The sequence below is a fragment of the Stigmatopora nigra genome, chromosome 14 (assembly GCF_051989575.1).
Source record: "Stigmatopora nigra isolate UIUO_SnigA chromosome 14, RoL_Snig_1.1, whole genome shotgun sequence".
NCBI classification, from domain to species: Eukaryota; Metazoa; Chordata; class Actinopteri; order Syngnathiformes; family Syngnathidae; genus Stigmatopora; species Stigmatopora nigra.
This window is the reverse complement of record NC_135521.1, coordinates 6745236-6765732: the sequence shown is the minus strand read 5'-3', so window position 1 is coordinate 6765732 and position 20497 is coordinate 6745236. Positions and strand designations below refer to the sequence as shown.

The following is a 20497-nucleotide window of genomic DNA, read 5'->3' as shown; positions in this document are numbered from 1 at the left end:
CCAAACTCGACGCAAGTCAATCGTAGGGCACAAACACACACAGATCACAATTCACATCCCCTCTTAGTGGCAATGTAAAGTATATGTATATCTAATTTGATTTATTGAGATCCCTGACACAAATATTGTCTATATGAATACAATATTATAGACTACACCTGCAAAACTACAGTAAATCTTTGGGGCATTTGGCTTTAAATTGCACGTTTACAAATACATGTATCTTTTTGACTTGCTCTTTTTATTTTAACTATATATGGATTTTCATGTTTCTTAGGTAAATAATAATATAGTACGATTACAGTATGACGTGCGCCAATATTCAGGCAACGGCATCCTCTTAGTGAGTTGTTTGCACCCTCCAGTGGCAACTATTCGCAACTACATATAATTACGAAATCATCATTTGTCATCCGATGGGAAACAAGCACGTTTTCGTTTAACGTTCCGTGTAAATTGTGTTTACATTTGATAAGGTTCCTACTGCCTTTCATTTAGAAATCATATTTAGCCATTTTTATTCATAAATGGATCGTGTGCCTTGTCTACGCGTGTCGCTTTGCCATGCGCAGCGAATCAGGTAAACTTCACTACAGCAAAAGTATTCTTAATGTTAGCCTAGCTGGCAAAAAGAAGCTATAGTCAAGGTTGTCATTAAGTTGATCGGATGATGATTTTCTATACATTAATACACAGGGAAGATCTCCAGTCACGAAATTTCCTGGATCGGAGTTTATGCATGGTGAAAGAGCCTTCTGGGACTGTCCTTCTTCCCATTTTATCTTCTTGTTTGCCACAAATTGAGCTGACGTTTCTGGAAGATGTGACAACAGTATGGTGCGAGGTAATTAGTTCATTTTTTGTTATTTCCTTGTCACTTTCTGCAAATTTGGGGGCATTGCATGCAAATGATCATGAAAATTCATCTAAATTCATCAAAACGACTGTTTTCCACCATCTCCAGACATCTGTGCTGTCCAAGAAGACAATCAACAGGAGAAGTGACAAGCTGCAAGATGTCTTACAGGAGTTAGTGGAATCTCATGGAGAAATTTGGACAAAAGAATTAAGAGAAGATCTTCCTCGCAACTTCCAGAGGCATGGAGATCTTGTCCTGCTGGGGAAAAACTCTTTCTCCCTGCCTTTATGGAACACAATTGGTAATCTTGCTGCAAAATTAGTATCAAGTATCACATGTTTTTATTTATTTATTTAAATGTTTTATTCTGTTTATTTTAGATGGACTGTGGCAGACAGTTGCCAAAAGCCTGGGAGCCAAACGATTGGCGAGAATGAGTCGGATATCCAATAATGGCTTCCGAGCCCCACAAGTGACCATTTTGTTGGGAGATCATAGCTGGGTCAAACATGTGGACAATGGCATTACGTGAGTCTCTTTCCAAATATGAACCAGCTAATTTCTGTTTGCACTCCCGTACAATCTAATGCATGCATTGTGCATATTTTAATGAGATTTTATTAGTATTATTCATCATGCCTGCTTAATATAATTCTGTTTTGCTGCAGGTATGAATTTGATGTCACCAAATGTATGTTTTCAGCTGGAAATGTTACAGAGAAGTTACGGATTGCTGGATTTGATTGCAGGGGTGAGACTGTAGTTGATTTATATGCCGGTAAGTTTACGGTTGGTCAAGTTGACTTATCCAGTTTTTCATTCGTGGCCAAGTCACAGTTGACATTTTTATTGAATTTTCTGGCTTGGAGAAGCATTGCGTTCATTGCATCCAATATTTGACTGACAAATGATATTAACACATCAATATTTCATGTTAAATTGTACTTGTTTGTGACAGGTATAGGATATTTTACACTTCCGTATCTGGTCCATGCGGGTGCAGCACATGTCCACGCCTGCGAGTGGAATCCTAATGCGATCGAGGCTCTTCGTAAAAATCTAGTCACCAACAGAGTTCAGGACCGATGCACAATTCACCCTGGAGACAATCGACAAGTAAGTACAAGTATTTCATATGTTAGCTTCAGCTTCAATATGCACTGAAAATACACACCATATTCCAGTGAAGTTGAGATGTTGTTTTTAATATAATTGAAATCAGAAGACACTTATTTTCTAATCATGTTTTTTTTTAATTCAACCTACATTTAATACAAAACAAAGAGGTAGCATTGTGGAAGAGTGTTTAACTGAAAAAAAGTCAATATATACCGCAAAAAGAAATGAATCAATACAAGCCAAAGAGAAAATGTGCAAATTTCTTTTTTCTTTTTGTCAGCTACTGCTGTTGGACATTGCCGACCGGGTGAACCTCGGCTTAATTCCGAGTTCCGAGGATGGCTGGCCGGTCGCCTGCCGCCTGCTGAATAAGACAACTGGCGGTTTTATACACATTCATCAAAATGTTACATCACCGAACACAATTGGCTCGCATGAGGTGGATGATGTGGACTCGGGCGTAACCCATAGACAAGCTGATTGGAAGGCGTTCCAGGCCTGGGCTGACAGTGCCGCAGGCCGCGTTGCTTACCTTTTGAGGGAACGCACAGCTACATGGTGGAAAACAAATATCCGACATATTGAGCGTGTGAAGTCTTATGCACCCCATGTGCATCATGTTGTACTTGACTTGGAGTGCAGACCAGCTTGATTGGAGAATTAAAATCAAAATATTGAATACAGCTTTTCACTTTTTATGCCACCTTTGGTACAAAAACAAGGTTCAGGTTAAGTATTATTTATAGCATTATAGCGTTCAATCTCATGGTTATTGTTTAATGACAATAAATGCATTCAAAGCTTACAATTGACAAGTAATGGGAGAAAAATCTACTTTAGAGGGTTAGTGAAGGTTATATCCATTTAAAAATATATATTTAAATTGCATACATTTCAGTTTTATGATCGTTAAATTAATTGATCATTATAAAATACAATACTACTGATAGTTTTTTTTAATTATGAAAAATGCTTCTATAAAGTATTATACACTTTAAATGGATTCAAAACAATTTAAAGCCAATTAAAAAAAAGACATGACATATAAAAATATAATTCTAATGCATATCAAATTAATTTAAAAATGTAAACTTAAAAGATCAATTAAACCAGTTGTAATACATTGAGAAAATGAGCAAGACTAAAGATGAATTCGCTCAAATAAATGGCTTGTGATTTAGCTTTGTAGTTTATGTTATTTCTTTCCACACCACTAAGTGGCGCTGGGGGCCAAGAAGAAAGCGCACTGACACCTGCAACAAGGAAACAAGACAGTTTGACCCAAGTTTCCATCATACACATACTCCACAAATTAGAAGAGAACAAATTGTTATCATACAAGAAAAAAAGAAAGGTAAGTTGTATATGATCAGTTATTGTCGAGCGATACGTTTGATTGCTCCTCTCTGTGCAACGAGTGTAAGAAGTATGAACAGATGTATGGAAATGCAATAGAATTATGCTGCATGCTGTCAACACGTGTAGACGCAGGCACACGCTACCCTTGATTCCATTTAAAGAACTCCTGTCACGCTGTAATCCCATCTGCTAAAAAGCCTCATCAACCGGCAACCCAATGAATAAATAAAGGCACTCCTGCTTCATTCAGTGCTCTTGTGCAAAGATAAAAAAGCGGAAAAGCTTTGTTTAATAAAATATATAGGGTCCCATTGGGTTTTTATGTGTTGATTTCCCAGGTACTTTGCTTGATTTTTATATCCCATCGTGCTAATGTCATGCATTTTCTTCAGTTTCCTGTTTGCTAATGTTTACTCAACACATTTGCATTTGTTTATGTAGACGGTGTAAATCAATTAAGTGATCGATACTGATCCATCAATCAAAAATGTTTGACTGCTTAATTTTAGCGTCTGTTTGACATTTTCTGACGTCATCATTATTATATGAACAGGGTTTAACTTATTCATTTTTAACATCGCTTATCCTTGTAAAGTTCGCGGGGGTGACAATCAATGGACCAGAATTCTACAGCATAAAATCAAATATTTTTTTATACTTTATTGTAATCATAGATGAATGAATAATGTTTTTTTTAACCTATATTCTAATATTGTTATGAACAGATTGGTGCTAATGTACCGATTGGCTACTCCGAGGAATTTATCCTCTTGAAAGGCTCGAGATGTTTCTAAATGTTCCACAATGGCAGCATCCAACAGCTGTTGAGGGAGGATGTAAATCCCATAAATCAACAACATTCTGATGGATGATTTTTGGTACATATTGATTCGGGAATATGTTGTTCCATATGTCGATTGTTGAGATATGTGTTTTAAACTGTGCCTGTTGCTATGACTACCATAGAGCCCATCGATGACTGGAGGGGTAAAGGAGGTCATCAAGCACAAGGTCCTACCAAGAAAAGATTGCTGGTGGGATTTCAGCAGCATGTCAGAAGACCAAGCAAATCATGGCTCTGATGGTGGCTAAAATAAAGGTAAAAAAAACTCTTTTAATCTCCCATAAAATTCAATAATATGGCAGTCACAGGATCTCACAATTATAAAGACTGGAATATTCATATCCAATACAACTTTGTTCACATACAAATGAAATATTTCCTTTTTCTTTTACATAAAATAATATTTTTTCAAAGCTTCTAAACCAAACATTCATTCATTTTCCATGCTGTTTATCCTCACAAATGTCATGGGGGTGCTGGAGCCTATCCCAGCCATCTAAAAGCCACCCTAACTTTTATCAGCATACAAATGTAGATTTAAAAAAACTACTGGATCTCAGCTGCTATTAACGTGCCCTTGATCACTGAAAATTATAGTTACAGGAAAATATAAGTACTTTCCCTCAGCTGAGCTCTGTAAGATGTAATTATTACATTCATTCACTCCCGTCAATTACAACCTATTTACATGAAGGATGCGTTCAAGTGTGAGAATAAATAGAGACGTAATTGTGCTTGGTGACACCTCCGTATTTTCTATTGATATCGACTCATTGTATACAAATACAAAGATGCATGTTTCAGGAATGCTGGAGATATCTTGAAGTCTCATAGTCCTCCCAAAATAAGTGCTTTAAAGCATCTACGGTGCAGTCCTTCACCATTGCCGCATTCTACCAGATGTGATAGATGAAAGAACACAGTTGTTTATTGTACTGTTGTCAGGCTTCAAGCTTTTACAAGTGCCGTAAGATGATAGCTTCGCCGTTACTTGTCAGAATGGAGCCTTGTCCTTGTGATGTTTATGCCATCTGCAAACCTTGTGCTGAACATCAAGATGTACAATCTAGAGAAATAAAGGAAGGACGCCTTTCACCGGGTGTTTTGCATTTAAAAAGCATACAAGTTCAAGCAGAGTCACCTGAGAGAGCTTAATGGCTGCATACTGTCGCTAATTGTTCTTGCTTACGACAGCATTTCTGCCAGTGAGCTCTTTGGTTTTCTTTCCTAATTTAAATACAGTGAGTCGCAGTAAGTTGTTTGCCAGAGCAGGGCCAGTTTTTGCTATGGGCAATGTGGGCGATGCCCCAGGGTGCATTCCTTAGGGGGGGGTCCTAAATATTTTTGTAAGTTGTATTACTAGTTATCTAGACTATTGCCCTCTATTTCAGCCAGTAAAAATATTTTTTTACCGTATCAAATGTTTTAATTGGAGCAGACACTTCTGTCATGATATCTCACATATCCAATAGTAGATTTGGTGGTGAATTAATTCTCAGGTAAGAACATGGGATTGAGAATTGTTATTATGAAAGTTCCCAGTGTCCTATCCTATGGGACATGCAACAAAAGTATAATGAAATGTCAGCACATTCAAGGATAAATCTGTTACCTGAAAATAAAATATGATACAGCAAACTTAATGTTGAACTGCTCCCTGCTCAGCCCAAAGTATGCATCAAAACATTTTTCATGGAGCTGTAGTTGAAGAGCTTAAATTCTCATAGATCCTTGCACGGCTTTCATGCCCGATGCACCTATACGTGCACTTTACCAGTGACTGCTTGTCATTATTTACACAAAAAAAGACAGAGGTTCCCATTGAATTGGTGTCAAATACATATTGCTGAGGTGGGAAAGCTCAAAGCTAGCGGTAAAAGGGCAGTAGCCTGGAAAAACACTTTTTGTTCAGTCGCTTAGCAACCATCCGTCATGTTGCATTGCACAAGCCCAGTGCGGAGTGAGCGAGTCATGTGTCGGTCTTAAGCGATCGGATTCTTTGAGCTGGCTTTTTGAAGAGAGCAATGATTCGGATTGAGAGCTGTTTGTTGTTTTTCCTCGTTTTGCTTTCTTTCTGTTATGGCCGCGTGTCGTTAGTAAGGTTCAGTAGCCGTGACTGTGTTTCACGGTGAGCACACCATGTGGAGAAAGGGAAACATAGAAAACACGTGCTTGCGTGTCGATACACTTTGGAAATAACCATGTCATCCAGTTTGGGATGAAGCTTTCTGAAAACATTGAGCATCTGTGACGACTATTTACCATCAGTTTAAGATTAGGCAAAAGACTTTGTGGGATTCGGTCAACTCTGAGCAATATGTCTGGTTCTTATCATTCACTCATTTTATTTTCAATTTCTACTGATGCATTCATACTTTAAGTGCCTTTTATTGGTTATTATATCTTTCTCAATACATATAACAGTCAATCACCAATGTACTACTGGTAGACGACCATAAGAGTTGATCCCATCTGTTGTTTCCCTTAGCAAGACTGTTATGAATTGTCTTCAACCAATCAGATCACAGGATAAAGCCACTCTTATTGGAGCTCTCGTTGGTCCATCATCATTCAGGAGGCTGCTCATTGCCAAGTTTGGCGCTCTTACAAGACACATTTTGAGCTATTCACAGCTTCTAGCCTTGAATTCATGCTTCAAATTTATTCCATCCATTCTTTTTGGCATTTCCCCACAAGGGCCGGACACCATTTGCACTTCTAGAACTCGCCAAGACATTTTTGACACTGAAGGCCCTCCCTCAGGAAGACTAAAATGTGCAAATCGAACCACCCAGGTCATATATTCACACAACTCTGTCGAATCCTGTGGATGAAAAGGAAGAATCAATTTTGAAAATGTGTCACGGCATAACAATATGTCCTATTCTTTATCGCCCAATTACTCTATTGCTAGCCATGACAATTGTTCCCTTCTGCTTCACAGTTCAGCTTAAAAAGCTTCTCAGTGTGTATCCATCTTCGCTACATGACATTCCTTAACGCGTAAAAAAATGTCAATACAAATTCCAAATGGATATTTTCAAGAACGCGTGAGCGACAAGATGAAGATATCACATTCAAATGTTAGCAGCCCATTTTTACATGCATTTATTTCATGTCTTTGAAGCCTCACCACCTGCTGATAGATTCAAAAGCCTGCTAGTGTGGTTGTGGAATGTGTATATAATGTGATTTCAGAATGATGTTTTGCTTGCATGTTTAGACTAAATGCTAAAGCTTAAACAACCCAGATGCCATAGTCACTTTTGGCCTTCAATTCCAGTACCCAGTTTTTTTATTTTAATTTTTTTTTTATCTTCCAACGATACCACCTCAGCGCATGTCGAATTTCCACCTTGCCCCCCCTCCCCCTCCCCCTAACCTCAATTCTTTTTTTTTTTTAAACCCATTTTCTAATCCTGACCTCCCAAAATTCTAAAGCATGCCTGCTTGCTGCTGCCATGCTGGGGGATTTAGAGGGATCATCAAGGGAAACTGATGTGCGCCGCATCTTTTTTTCCCCCCCCTTAAGTATATATTTTTGAACCTGCTTCGGTAATGCGTTATCTCCAAGAATTTAGATGACACACTGGTGTTGGATAAAAAAATTAAAAAAAAACGACAACAGTAACAAAATGGAACATAATGCCTAGGTGTGGAAATGTCAAAGAACAAAGACTTTTTTTCTAAGGAAATTTTAAAGAAGTGTGGGTTGGGGTAAAAGGTAAAAACACCAGATTGAAGGTCAGATTTGAAGGGATAAAAAGAGAAAGCAGAAACAAACAAAAAAAGCTAATGAATACACATTGAAAAAGGAGAAATATGAGTCACGCTGGAGTCTAAGACACGTTTTTGGGAGGGCTAAATGAGCTTGCATTTTTTGGGGGATGTGGCAGTAAACCAGAGTACACTGAGAAAACCCACACAAGTATGGTACAAACTTGCAAACTCAACACAGGAGTCTTCCGCTGATAAACCAGGCTCAATATAATTTCTCACCTGAACCATAGTAAAGCAATTTGAACCCTGCCACTAGTTGCTAGCTTTTCACCTGGAAATGTAAATGCACATTATATCCATCAGTATGTTTAGTTGCAACCTTTCAAGTCACTTCTTTAAGTACTACATTCTGCCTGTGTCTTTTCTCTGACATTTAAATAACCATCTTTCCTTTGCTTTCAAGTAATAGTACCAAGATTTCCACCTATAGCTTGTAGTTCAGATGCCACTGATTGTTTGAGATTGTTGTTGTTGTTGAGGATGTAATTCTGTCCATGTAATTCTGTGGCCGTTACTTGTTTGGCCAATTTTTGCTTCCAGATGCTATCTTGCTAAAACCCTTTGTATTTTTCCTTCATTTTACATTGGCTTATCCTTATTCCCCTCTAGGAATGGATTATATATAGACACAGACAGCCAAATTTTTATAGACACTGTCCTCTAAATGGGCAATAATGTTCAACAGCATCAAAGTGTCCAAGGCAGACATGTCCTGTGTGGGTTTATTCATTTCGATGATGTCCTATGGGCAGTATGAATCTATGAGATGGGTATATTAAAAGGTCAAAATGTTGTGTTATTTGATATGGTCAGCATATAAAACCCAATTGTGCACAGTGGCACAGCTACACATTGTCTCGTGGGGGGTCTTCTCTCATATTAATTTCCTCTTACAAACTCCTTTTTTCATCAATCACACCATACAAAATGCTTATTTATGATTGAGAAATGCATACAAGACCCTCTCATGGCTTTGGCACACACTCACCATTAGACTTATATACAGGCACTTATTTCTCATTATATAACACTCCCCCCCCCCCCCCCCCCCCCTCACGCATACACTTATCAACCTTCTATCATTTAGAGAGGTATACCGTGAGCGCAGTTGTGATATTAGTCTCATTAAAGCAGGCACTAATTGCCGGCTTGAGAGACAACAAAAGCAACCTTGGTAAAATGAATTTTGAATGCTAACTCCACAGAGGCTTGGCTTCTCTTGCTGCACTGCAGTAACAACAAGTGTACAGAGGCTCATTCTGCACACAAGTGCATCCATACAGACGCTTGCAGACGCTACTATATGTACATATAAACATGGCGCAATAGCATTAATAATACATATTTTGTCATCTATTCTCCTGGCATTGAGGTGCTGCGTTATTGAGGAAATGTATCGTCACCACACAGACAAACTCCGTTCTTTGCGCGCTAATTATGAATAATAAAGCAGACGTTTAAATAATTGCCATGGTGGTCCTTTGGTGGCTTTCCAGCAGCTAACTAGGTCACATTTGATGAGGCATTTCCCGCTGATCCGTCCAGCATTCAAGCGCTGAATAATAGAGAAAAGTTCAGAGGGTCCACTGGGATGGTATTCCACGGAAATCATTGAAGAAATGCTGTATATTTGGCAAGAGCCAAAGGTCTTTAAGATCACAATCCTCCATGTGACATTTTCTATTGTGTGGGGAAAATATATTACAGTCAATTACATTTCACTCGTTCCGTTGTGACTTGGAATTAAAGGACTTTTTTTTTTTGCCATCCTTTAATTACCCACTTTTATTCTGCCTCATGTCCGTTCAGGAATCCTTTAATTCAACCGTAAGAAGTGGAATCCTCATGAATGTCCCCATCATTTCGAAAAAATACTGGATGTTGTCAGCTGTCATGTTGTTTCAGGGTTACTTGGACTGACACATGCTTGCAGGGAACATGAGTTGCAATTTCGCTATCTATATGTTATACCTCAATGGGTTACGTTGGATGGAATATTTATAGTATTGGGAGAAAGCCTTTCACTGTTGGCCTTTCAATAACAGATATTTGCTATATATTCAAACTTATCTATGGAATAACTGGTTTGAAAATGTCATTTTCTATCATATTCATTCTGTTAGAGTGCAAAATTATTTAAAATGTTTAGCAAACTCCAGTTTAAAACAAAGATAATGATGTTTGCCTTTTAAAATGATATGTTTTCACTATTTACTAAACAACTTTACATAAATGAGTAAGGATCCAGCCATTTTTTGGCCGAATAGATACAATATTGATCTCTATTCATAGGTTGTTATTCAGTTTAAATACTATCTTTATTGGCGTAAAATTTCGATTATGTCAAGATTTGATACTGCTTGGAAGTGATACCATTCAATATGATATAGGGATACAAAGCAATATAGTTCCATCCCACATGGAACCAAAGCAATAAAAAATAAAAAATCTATGAACTGTACCAGGAGACATCAATCATAAGGAAGCTGTTGATATTAAAAAAAAATGACATTCTTAAGGCATTTCCTAACAGGTAATGTGCAATTAATTAGTTTTTCAAGGAGGAAGGCTCGGGAAATCTGCAAACCCAGAGGGGAGAAAAATAGTGGAGAAATTTAGACACCACTTGAGTGAGACGCTAAACATGCTCTAGCAAATCAACATCCTGTTATTGACCACACTACTCGAGTGCTAATTTCAAAGAAAAAAAATTGAGGTTCTGTAGAGGCACTGGGGGCGAACACGCAATTATTCCATGCATGCGATTATCATTTTCTTCATCATTATTTCATTTTAGTTTTAGATATAGAAGGTTCAACTATACCTTGCAGAACTAAATATCACAATATTTCAGAATCCCCTGGAGTAAGCAAGCTTATTCAATTTCTTACCAACTAACTGTGGAAACTTCTTTGTAACCCAACTTCATCTATCCCCTGTGAAAAACTATTTACAAAGGCAGGATAATTATTATGCCCAAAATAAAAACCCTTGAGTGTAACCACTGAGGAAAATGTTATATTTCTGAATTAGGGCAAATGTTTTTTGTTTTTTTTTTCCAACAGGTAAATGTCCCAGGACACCAAATTGCACAAATATTTTACTCCTCTTTTTATAGTCATTACTGCACTGAAAGTACATAATTGTTTCATAGAATACAAATAAAATGCAAGAACATGTAAGTAACCAAGCAGTAAAATTAAAAATCACAAACCTTTAAATTTAATTTCCACCGCTCTAACCTGGCCGTTAGAATTAACAGATCAATGGTTTCTTTTCCCTCAGCCTTTTTTTTAAATACCAAGAGCACAATAATATTAAAGACATAAGTAAGCAATCATATTTAGTTGAAGATTAACTAACAAAAAGAACTGGAGTCTTTTTACAAATTCAATTCGTACCGACTTTTAATCTTTGAATATCAGGAACAAAACACTTGAGAATTAGAATATTTTGACTCACTTTTACCTGAATCCTTCATTATTCTATTGCAAGACCCTTGACCTGCAACTGAGACTAACCTTTCTGATACCAAGCCGTACATTTCTCTCCAGAATTCCTTGAAAATACATTGTGCAGACTCCAAATACCTTGTCCCAGTTGCAGCAAAGCAACCCCAGAATATAACCGAACCTATGCCACAGTAGGTAGAGTATTAATTTCTGAGTATGCGTCAGTTAGTTCTCCCAGGCCTGCTCCCTTTATCCCCCCCAATGATGAGTGGGAAATTAATTCAAATGCTGAGAGACTAGTCGGGAACGGAGCTGAGTCTACCAAGCATGACGCAAGTCCTGTGTGTGAATGCCGAAATAACAACATGAGTGGCCTATGGGATAATTACTGTCACATCAAGAGGGAAAGCAGCTAAAATTCATGCACGTTCCTTGGTCCGTCAAGCACTCCTTAGTATTCATGTAATGGTAAAAAAACTAACTCTCAGAGGGCCAGTGAAGCCATAGGAAATCTTTGGGCGAATCTGGACAAAAGGAGATGCACATACTATAGATTGTTCTAGCGTACAATCCGTTAGAATGTTAAATGGGTAAAGATAATGCAAGTGTTCTTTACTTTCTCCCCAGAATCCCAGCACTGCTGGCCAATTTTTCTCCTTTCCTATTCATTAACAGAAAAACATTAAAATGTGAGTAGGCCAGACTGCACATAAAACTATAATGATACACAAAGGCATCCTCAAATGAAGCTATCGGTCTCACAAATAATCATTTCAAATTCAAACTATTGAGACCTTTAAGTTAACAAAGAACAAAGTTTTTTCAAAGTAGGCCCATCATGAACCACAGAAAGACACCTTCCTCATTAGTATTGAGGACAGTTTCTCCGCCTATCACGCGGATGACTGGGTTCGGTTCCTCGGCGGGGAGATTTTATAACACTTTCACAGGCAATCCAACACCGAAAACCCATTTCCTGGGTGATGCAAAACTCAAATGCATACTTCTGGCAAAGTACACCCAGAGTTGCCTCGAGACCACCTTGCAGTTGAAAGGCTACGTACTGAGCGACTCACTCACTCTATACTCATACAGCTATTGCCAATTAAGCCTGCCCTGTGCCTATGAGGGCCTGGCATGCGGCCACATTTTGACCTTGCTCTGGCGTCTTCCTGCCTCTCGCCAAGTTGTGGCACAACTTCCTCGTTAGTGGAATGGACAGTATCTCTACCTGTCACACGGATGACCGGGTTTCAACTTCCCTGATGTGGACTTTTTGTATGATGTGCACGACTTGTACGGTTCAAATAGATGGAGCAACCTCAAAATGCATTTCCAGCCTTTTTCGATGGCACGCAAAACTTTGGCTGACTACTGACTTGAAGACATGCATGGTATGCTGATTGGACACTCTAAAATTGCCCCTAGGTATGAGTGTGAGTGGTTGTTTGTCTCCTTGTGCCCTGCGATTGGCTGGCCACAAATTCAGGGCGTCCTCGTCTCTGGCCCGAAGTCAGCTTGGATAGGGTCCAGTACCCCCCTACTGAGGATAAAGCGGTTCCGAAAATGAGATGAGATTTATTAGGGCCAGGATTAATTCAACTTTGAGATGTAATGATCTGCGAGTGTAGTGATATGTACAAAAAACGTCCTTTATTTTATGACTGTAACTTGTAAGTAATTAATTCCACCAGAGTGCTTACAGAAAAGGTCAGTTTTTCCATCATCACCGTCTATCTTGGTAAAGATATGCATTAATGGCTCTGCCCTCCCCCAAAATTATAAACATCGATTTTAAGGTGCCGGTTTAATAGCATTTCTGTTCAAATAATGAAATGAAACGTTCATTACAAGCTTGCTAAAAGTACCCTTCTGTCATTTCAAGAAAGAATTTCATTGAAAGATAGTGACTGTCTTAGATGGCCCGTACCATTTCTTGTTTTTATTTTTTATTGTTCCAAAACAGCAATGATTCTCGATGGGATAGAAGAGTGACACAGAATGGATACAGTTCGCTGTACTATTGATTAGACCGGTCGGTCCCTGTGTTTCTGTCTGGCTGGTTCAATTTTCCACTGTTCACAAATCCACACTTTCCTTGTTGTAACCCTGCCCTTTGTACAAAATGTGTGCTTATGAGTCAACACACAAAACAAGATCTTGGTTTGCTGTTTTATTAAAGTCAAATATGTTTGGAATTTTGGTCATTGCGACTAAATAACTTCATGCGGTGAAACAGAGGAGGAGTAGTTAGCCTGTCCGCCTACTAATTCTGAGATAATGGGTATGAGCCAAGGCTCCATTCCTTCTCTTTGGAGTTTGGTTGTTTCTCTGAGTACTGTGTTTTCCCCCCACATCTCAAAACATTCTAGCCTTGGCTATTTAAATGCCTTAAATTGTCCAAATGAGAGTGTGCATGAAAGGCTGGGATTTGTTATAAAATGAGCGGCATGGAAAATGAATGAATTTCACGTTTTTAAGGTGAACACTTTTTAACCAAGTGCATTCTGTATGTACTACTCGGTCAATCTAACACTCATTACGTCATTCTAGTCAGGTCAAAATGAAATCATTATTATTTTTTTAATATTCAACTGACGAGTGGGTGTACTTTTTCCCTTACAGAATCTGTGAGCTTGATGGGCAAGGCCTTGATGTGCCCTAATGAACCATCATCAGATGTTGGTGGAGAATTGCCTCCTATTTTGGATTCCAGTTTGTGTGTTCCCTACTTCTTCTCATGGTAAGTCCATCCATCTCTTTGATTTTAGATTATTTTTCAGAGCCAGTCTGACATTGTATAGCTAGGCATTATTGTATGTATATGTTGCACCCAACACAGTCCACAACAGACTGATATGTAGACCAATTAGAGGCCATGTGAAGTGTTCAAAAGTGTGTATTGCAGTGTGTACAGATACAGTTCATATGACTACTGGGCCATAAGACGTGAATTCACCTCTAGTGCAGTGAAGTCACATGAAACCCTTTTAAGTTTCTAAGTCCTCCTCCACCCTAACCCTCCTTTGGCTCCAATCAAACTATTCACAAGTCCATTAAGCCAATTTTAATTTTGAGATGGGAAAGATTCAAAGTGAAGCACTTTGAGGATTTATTGATTTTGGCACTGTAATTTCCGGAGGATTGTATTACTTAATGATATCACGATACCATTTGATATCATTTGTAAGAACACTTTCAGCCAGGTGCATCATGCTGAGTGAGTTTCCTAATAGCCCAACTGTCCTCAAACGTGGTTCAGAAAGTGCCCAATACTTATTAGAAAAATCATCCACATTGCCGTAATTCAGATATTATACCGTTATTGCATTCATTCCATTAAAAGAAAGTCTTTATGACAAACAAGTTGCTAAGTTTAAAGTGCTTTGAAGAGAGCAGCAGACAATAATTAAAAATTCATTGCATTGTTCTAACTGATGTCAATAATTGATATTATCTACACAGCATTAATGTTGCGCGCTGGAAAAGCAGAGCAAGGGTAAATAGAATATTAAGTTGCCTTTTAACTATTAAGCCATTTAACCAGGTTATTTACGTATTTAATTGTAATATGCCTGCAGCTGGGCATTGAGTGCTTTTACGTGTGCATGTGCTGCAATAACGAATAATGCATCTTCGAGAAACAACTTCCACAAAAGCGCTTCAGTAATGTTTCAGATAAAAACCAGTCTCTGCCCACCAACACATCTATTTAAATCCTGATCGCCAATCCGTATCGTAACAAAAGAGGTTTACTGCAAATTCTCTTTAAATCTGATGGTGTATTTTTTACAATGTTTTGCCGCTCGAGCTCCAATTACACCAAGAGGTGGAGAAAGGAAAAGTAAATGTGACAGATCATGAATCAGGAAGTCAAACAGTGCCCTACCATCTGAAACCATCCAATTCTAAATTAGCCGTTAAATACTCATTCATTAGGGATCGTGCAAATACACATTCAGGTTCTGAATGCTTTAGAAAAATGTTACAGCACAAGAGAGAGACATTTCACTAGGTTTTATTTTACTTTTAAGAAGTTTTAGGTACCAAAAAGGCTTTGGTTTAGCGCATTTCTTTTGCTCCATCCATATGTAATTAAATCTATAACCATATTGAAGTAGTAGAAATATTTATTTGTGCTCAGTGACTGAGTGGTTAGTACATCCGCCTCAGAATTGTGAGAGACAGGGTTCAATACCCGTTGGGTTCTGTGTAGAGTTGGCAGTTCTTTCCGTGCCTGTGTGGGTTTTCTCCAGGTACACCAGTTTCATCCCGCATTGACTAGCATTGTTTCCAAGATACTGCCTTTTCTCACTCAGCCTTGTTTGTGGCCATTGATGATCACCCCTGTCTAAATGTCACATTGCCATTGGCAGCTTCTATTTTTGAGCTTTATATTGGGAATCTGCAAATAATTAAACTCCTGGATTTTTCTGTTGTGCAAATACCAATAAGACATTTTAAATTAGAAATCATTCATTACAAAACATGGGCAATTTCATACGTCAGTCAGGGTGGGAATCCAATAAGAGATTAAAAGGTCAAAAACATGCAAGATCAATCAAATTTAAAGAGCAATTTAATTCACAAGGCAATGTGGCATCTAAAGGCCAATACATTAAAAGGGAAATGAGGCTTAAAAGTACTAAATTCAATTCACAAAACCGTAACACAATAATTATTGCCAGCATTAATTGTTTGTTAATTGTTGTTTTCTTATGTACTATGCATACATTTACGTAGAGATTTCATTCAAAATTGGTATAGTTGTATAGTTTTTTAATGGTTTGTGGGTCATATTAAAGATCATTGAAGGAATTATGTTTATTTAATGTAAAATATGTCTCTACTTATGGAAAATGTAAGTCACAAAACCATTTCTGGAACCAATTCATTTCGTTCCGAATGAAAATTGTGCACTTTGGGATGTATGGTTCAACTCGAATTTTCTGGGTGGCATAGTAAAGCAACTTGTTGATGGAAAATGATGCTCCTTTTATTTTTCTTTCTTAATAGTAAACTTTAAATCTGTAATGCATAAGAAAGAAATGAAGGATGTCTGTCTGCCAGCGTGATGGATTATAATTTCAAATGAGTTTCAAGAGTTTGAAATGGATTTGTCAGACTGTAAAATCCCATTAGCTTTTGCAGGATTGAAGCACTAAACACATCTCCAAGTAAAATATGTATACCAAGAGCTCTTGGCACCAGTGAACATTATATGTCACGTGAATATATATTACTTCCCACATCTTTACTCACCAGCAGGCACTCTGTGAAAAATATGACTGTTCCAACTTGGGGTTGCGGCCAGAAACAACACATGAATTTAAATGCGAAAACTTTGGACCCTGAAATAGTCAGACAATATTTGCAAGATGGCAATGATATACTTGATCAGGGACGTCCAAATTTCTCGCCTACACGAAGGCATGCTCATGTCACTGTTGATTAGCTGAGATGAAGTCATTTTTTTTCTTAATCTGCTATATCAAAGCTTTCTGTCAAAGGTAATTAGTTGAGTTTTTTTTCTTGTATTTTGAGGTTGCACACTGCATATATCCTTATTTAGGTCCAAAGCCTCAGGAGGACTCTGGAGTAAATTTTAGCGCTGAATGTCTCATCATTGCCTGTTACTTGTGATGTGATAGTCAATGCATGGCTTTTCTTTCCTTTTCATATTTTTTTAGTTTTCCTTTTAGGGATGGACATTACTAAAATGCATTTTTGGGGGTTAGCTCTCACCCTATTTCAGGGATGTTTATCTATTCGTGTCTGGTTTAGGTCACAATGTGAGTTTTTGAATGTTTTTAATGTATTTGTCGATTTCATAGGGACAGTGCATATTGTTGAAATTCTATTCAGACACATGCACGAGATGCAAATTTGCTGGATTATAGAAAAAAATGCTAATTACCATCCGTACTCCCTAGGCAGGTAACAGAAAGACACATCAACACACAAGAAAGAACAGTGTAGTTGGTTACCAAGATGTTAAGAGTTAATAGAATATGGATTGCATCAATACTCAATAGGAGCCTGTGTCCAGAAAAAGAGAACTTTTCCAATGAAGTTCAATGATTGAGTAACACGTGTTATCCCACAGGTATAGATTCTCTGAAAAATACCTCAATACTTAAACTTTGGACTCGATCAGCTTAGTGAAGTCTTGCTTTATCAGCTTAGATTTTTGCTTCACAACATGAAAGCTTCCTGTGAGTCTGAACAGGGCTTCAGCTGTCAGATGCTCTGCAGCAATGTTCATGATCTTGGCTGATATTTCCGACAGCAAAGCATTTATAAAATAGATTACTTTGGTGTTTTTGCTGTAAAAGTCTTTTATCCCCTTTCACGGTGACGTCGCTCAGTATCAGAGTGCAACAGCCAGTTGATGGCTCTCTGTGGAGCCTTTTAGCACTTGAATTAACTTTGTTCCTTTCTCTGGAGCTGGCTCAATCGTATTCTCAGGAAAGAGTATTTTCAGAGAGTAGCGCAAATCTGTTTTCAAAAAAGGTTTCCAGTGTTTTAAGGCAGTTTGCAGTTCACTTTTGTCATCGCCTTGGCCATGCTTGGCTTTTCTTCAAGAGGATTCTAGACAGAACTGACTGGTGCCTTCCCATCTATAGCATTTTGATGTTGTTAGTTTGTGTTCTGTTACCTGTAGCTGTTTTGGTAAATTGGCTGAGTAGTTTCGGTCCCACAATGTCCATTTATCTATAAATTTACTTCTACCTGATGACACATTCTCTCCCACTACTGCTATTGTTTGGAGCAGTTTGTGGTTCCCATTTAAGGAAAGGGGAGGAACATTTCAGCTAATTAGCTTCGGTTAGGTGAGTTTCATTACATATCAATGTAAAATAAGGTAGACTAGTGTTTCAGTATAAAAAGCAGTGTAAAGTTAAAAATAATATATTTTTAAAACTTTGTTAAATCTAAAAATGTGAAGATCTACTTGATTTATTTTATTATTTGAATTAGGTTAAATTTGTCACATTCACTTTAGTTGTTAGATAATGCTTCATTTGAGATCCAGCTCATGCTCTTATTTTGCCAAGGAATTTAAGCCAGCGGGAATACATTTCCACATGACTTCTATTCAATGTTTAAATTTTAGTCCATAGCTTGTGAAAAATACACTGCCAGCTGATTAGTGCAATGTTTTCCTGCCCTACTTTCTTTATTTAATGTATTCCTTGTTGGCAATTAGTGCTTTATCTGCTGCCAAATAGCTTTCTAGAAATATTTAAGACTCTTCCTCAGGGTCAGTAAATTGCATGATCATCACCATTATGCATGTTGTCACAGCATGACATAGTAAACCTTGTTTTTTGTGAAAAGGCAAAATAGTTGTTGACCCGAAGGAGATTTTTTTTAATATAATTTCCCTATATTTTAAGACTTTCCAGCAGAGTAAAAACGGAGGCGACCTGCACAAAAGTAGTATAAACAAGAGTCAGGAAGTATCCCTTAACCAGTCTAAAATGTCTGTACTACAAAGGTGTGGCATCTCAGATGCCCCACGGCAGGGCTCCCCCCAACTCTGGTCCCCGAGGGCACCTATCCAGTTTGTTTTCCATATTTAACTTCTCCGTCACCCCTAAATATAATAAGCATGGTGGGTTATCAGGCTTCTGGACATCTGGTGACTGGTTGATCATTTGATTCAAGAGAGTTTGAGGGTGACCGATAGCAGATTGGGTTGGTGCCCTCCAGGACCATAGTTGCTGACCCCTGCCATACGGTGTGGTGCACAAAATAATAAAAGCCTTCATGATTATTTCAGGCCCTCTTTTCATGTCCCTGCCAGGCGGTGTTGTGATGACCATCTCATGCTGTCCGTTTTGGGTGGTGTAGACTATTCCTTTGCTTTATCACTTGCGTCATTCGCTGAGACAAGTAAAAATATGTGCTGAGACTGAACAAAGCTCAATAGTCTCCCCAAGGTCACCGTCTAGACACTGTCCGAGGTCATTTTCCTTTCTAGCCTTGTTGGTGATATTTAGCCAGGAATTTGCGCTGTAGTCATTTCATTCGGTTCATATTTGCTTAACTAATAAACCTAAAAAATAAATAGGGATTCCTTCAATTGCATTTAGTCCGTCCAATAGTTTCCGTATTAACTTTAGTTCTATTTGTGTGGTTGTTGTGCTTTTTTTTGTACCTCAGGGTGATGCTGCTAACTGTTCAGTAAACATGAGGGCAACCTGGATGATTTTTGTAATTGGTTTGAAGCTACTAGGTGTTACTGAAATTTCAGGAAAATACAAACCTGACCAACATTTGAACTTCCAATGCTATGGAGAAAAAAAGTCCATTATCCCACCTATGTGAAAACAAATGCCTTGCACACTACTCACAGCAAATGTAAATAATGAGCATTCCACAGTGATTGACCTTTTGTGGTCTTACTGCTTTCTCCTTTGACTCCAATTTATTAAGTAGTGTAAAATGACACATTTCCTTCGGGAGGTTTGGGAAATGGTGCATAAATTGTACTTTCCTTTGGGATGGGTAGGACCCAACTGTGCATTTGACAGCTGTCAACTTTCTGTTTCAAAGCCTTCATTCTTTTCCATAGTCTCTATGCGATTCTTCTCTGGCAATTTCTGTCCAACCAACTGTCTCTGTTAAAGTACGTGTTTGTTTGTATGAATATAAAAGTATCTCAGGGGTTGAAATGTGCTTGTCAACCCTTGCAGCAGCATCTGGCTTTCCCACTGAGAGCTTGTCACCGTGTGTTGCTTTCCCTAATTTCTGAGAGAAAAAAAAAGATGAATAACTTACGACTGACATCTTGCCTGAGCTGATGCCTTGATATAATGATTAGTTCTTGTCATGCTCCTTTGTAGTGCTGTCGTGACACCAAAATTCAAATTTGGATTCTATGCCTTCATTAAGCACCTTGATTCACCTTGTATCTGGAATAGTGCATTATTGTGCGGAACCTGTAAGGGTTAAAATGCTAATATTTGGCAGATCAGCACCAAGTGGCTGGCTGACCATGGTTGGAGACCCCTGGTGTGGACCACTAGTCTGGAAATTGGCATGACACACACAATTTTGAGCGTTCCCATCTGTGCC

At 38.2% G+C, this 20497-nt stretch overlaps 1 protein-coding gene and 1 long non-coding RNA gene across 3 annotated transcripts in view; both read left to right on the top strand.

The window, feature by feature from the left end:
- Window positions 1-230: 230 nt before the first annotated feature.
- On the top strand, window positions 231-2657 carry tyw2 (tRNA wybutosine-synthesizing protein 2). Its single transcript, XM_077732158.1, has 7 exons — window positions 231-580; window positions 697-844; window positions 965-1160; window positions 1240-1387; window positions 1528-1637; window positions 1818-1975; window positions 2259-2657. Exons 1-7 carry the CDS (start codon window positions 528-530, stop codon window positions 2628-2630), a joined length of 1185 nt encoding a protein of 394 aa, XP_077588284.1. The 5' UTR covers window positions 231-527; the 3' UTR covers window positions 2631-2657.
- A 549-nt stretch (window positions 2658-3206) lies between these two features.
- The window catches only part of LOC144207000 (uncharacterized), an 85925-nt gene continuing 68634 nt past the window's right edge, over window positions 3207-20497 (top strand). The window contains exons 1-4 of one of the 2 annotated variants that reach the window (XR_013328539.1): window positions 3207-3332; window positions 4063-4215; window positions 4304-4436; window positions 14039-14156. This is a non-coding gene — a long non-coding RNA (uncharacterized LOC144207000). The remainder of the gene's footprint in view (window positions 3333-4062; window positions 4216-4303; window positions 4437-14038; window positions 14157-20497) is intronic. The other variant, XR_013328540.1, reaches the window with a different exon arrangement.

Bases quoted from the DNA above. Each gene is read 5' to 3' on its own strand.
- tyw2 (XM_077732158.1), top strand. From the start codon at position 528: ATGGATCGTGTGCCTTGTCTACGCGTGTCGCTTTGCCATGCGCAGCGA. The intron at 845-964 runs GTAATTAGTTCA...CACCATCTCCAG, and splicing joins TGACAACAGTATGGTGCGAG to ACATCTGTGCTGTCCAAGAA. The intron at 1,388-1,527 runs GTGAGTCTCTTT...GTTTTGCTGCAG, and splicing joins CATGTGGACAATGGCATTAC to GTATGAATTTGATGTCACCA.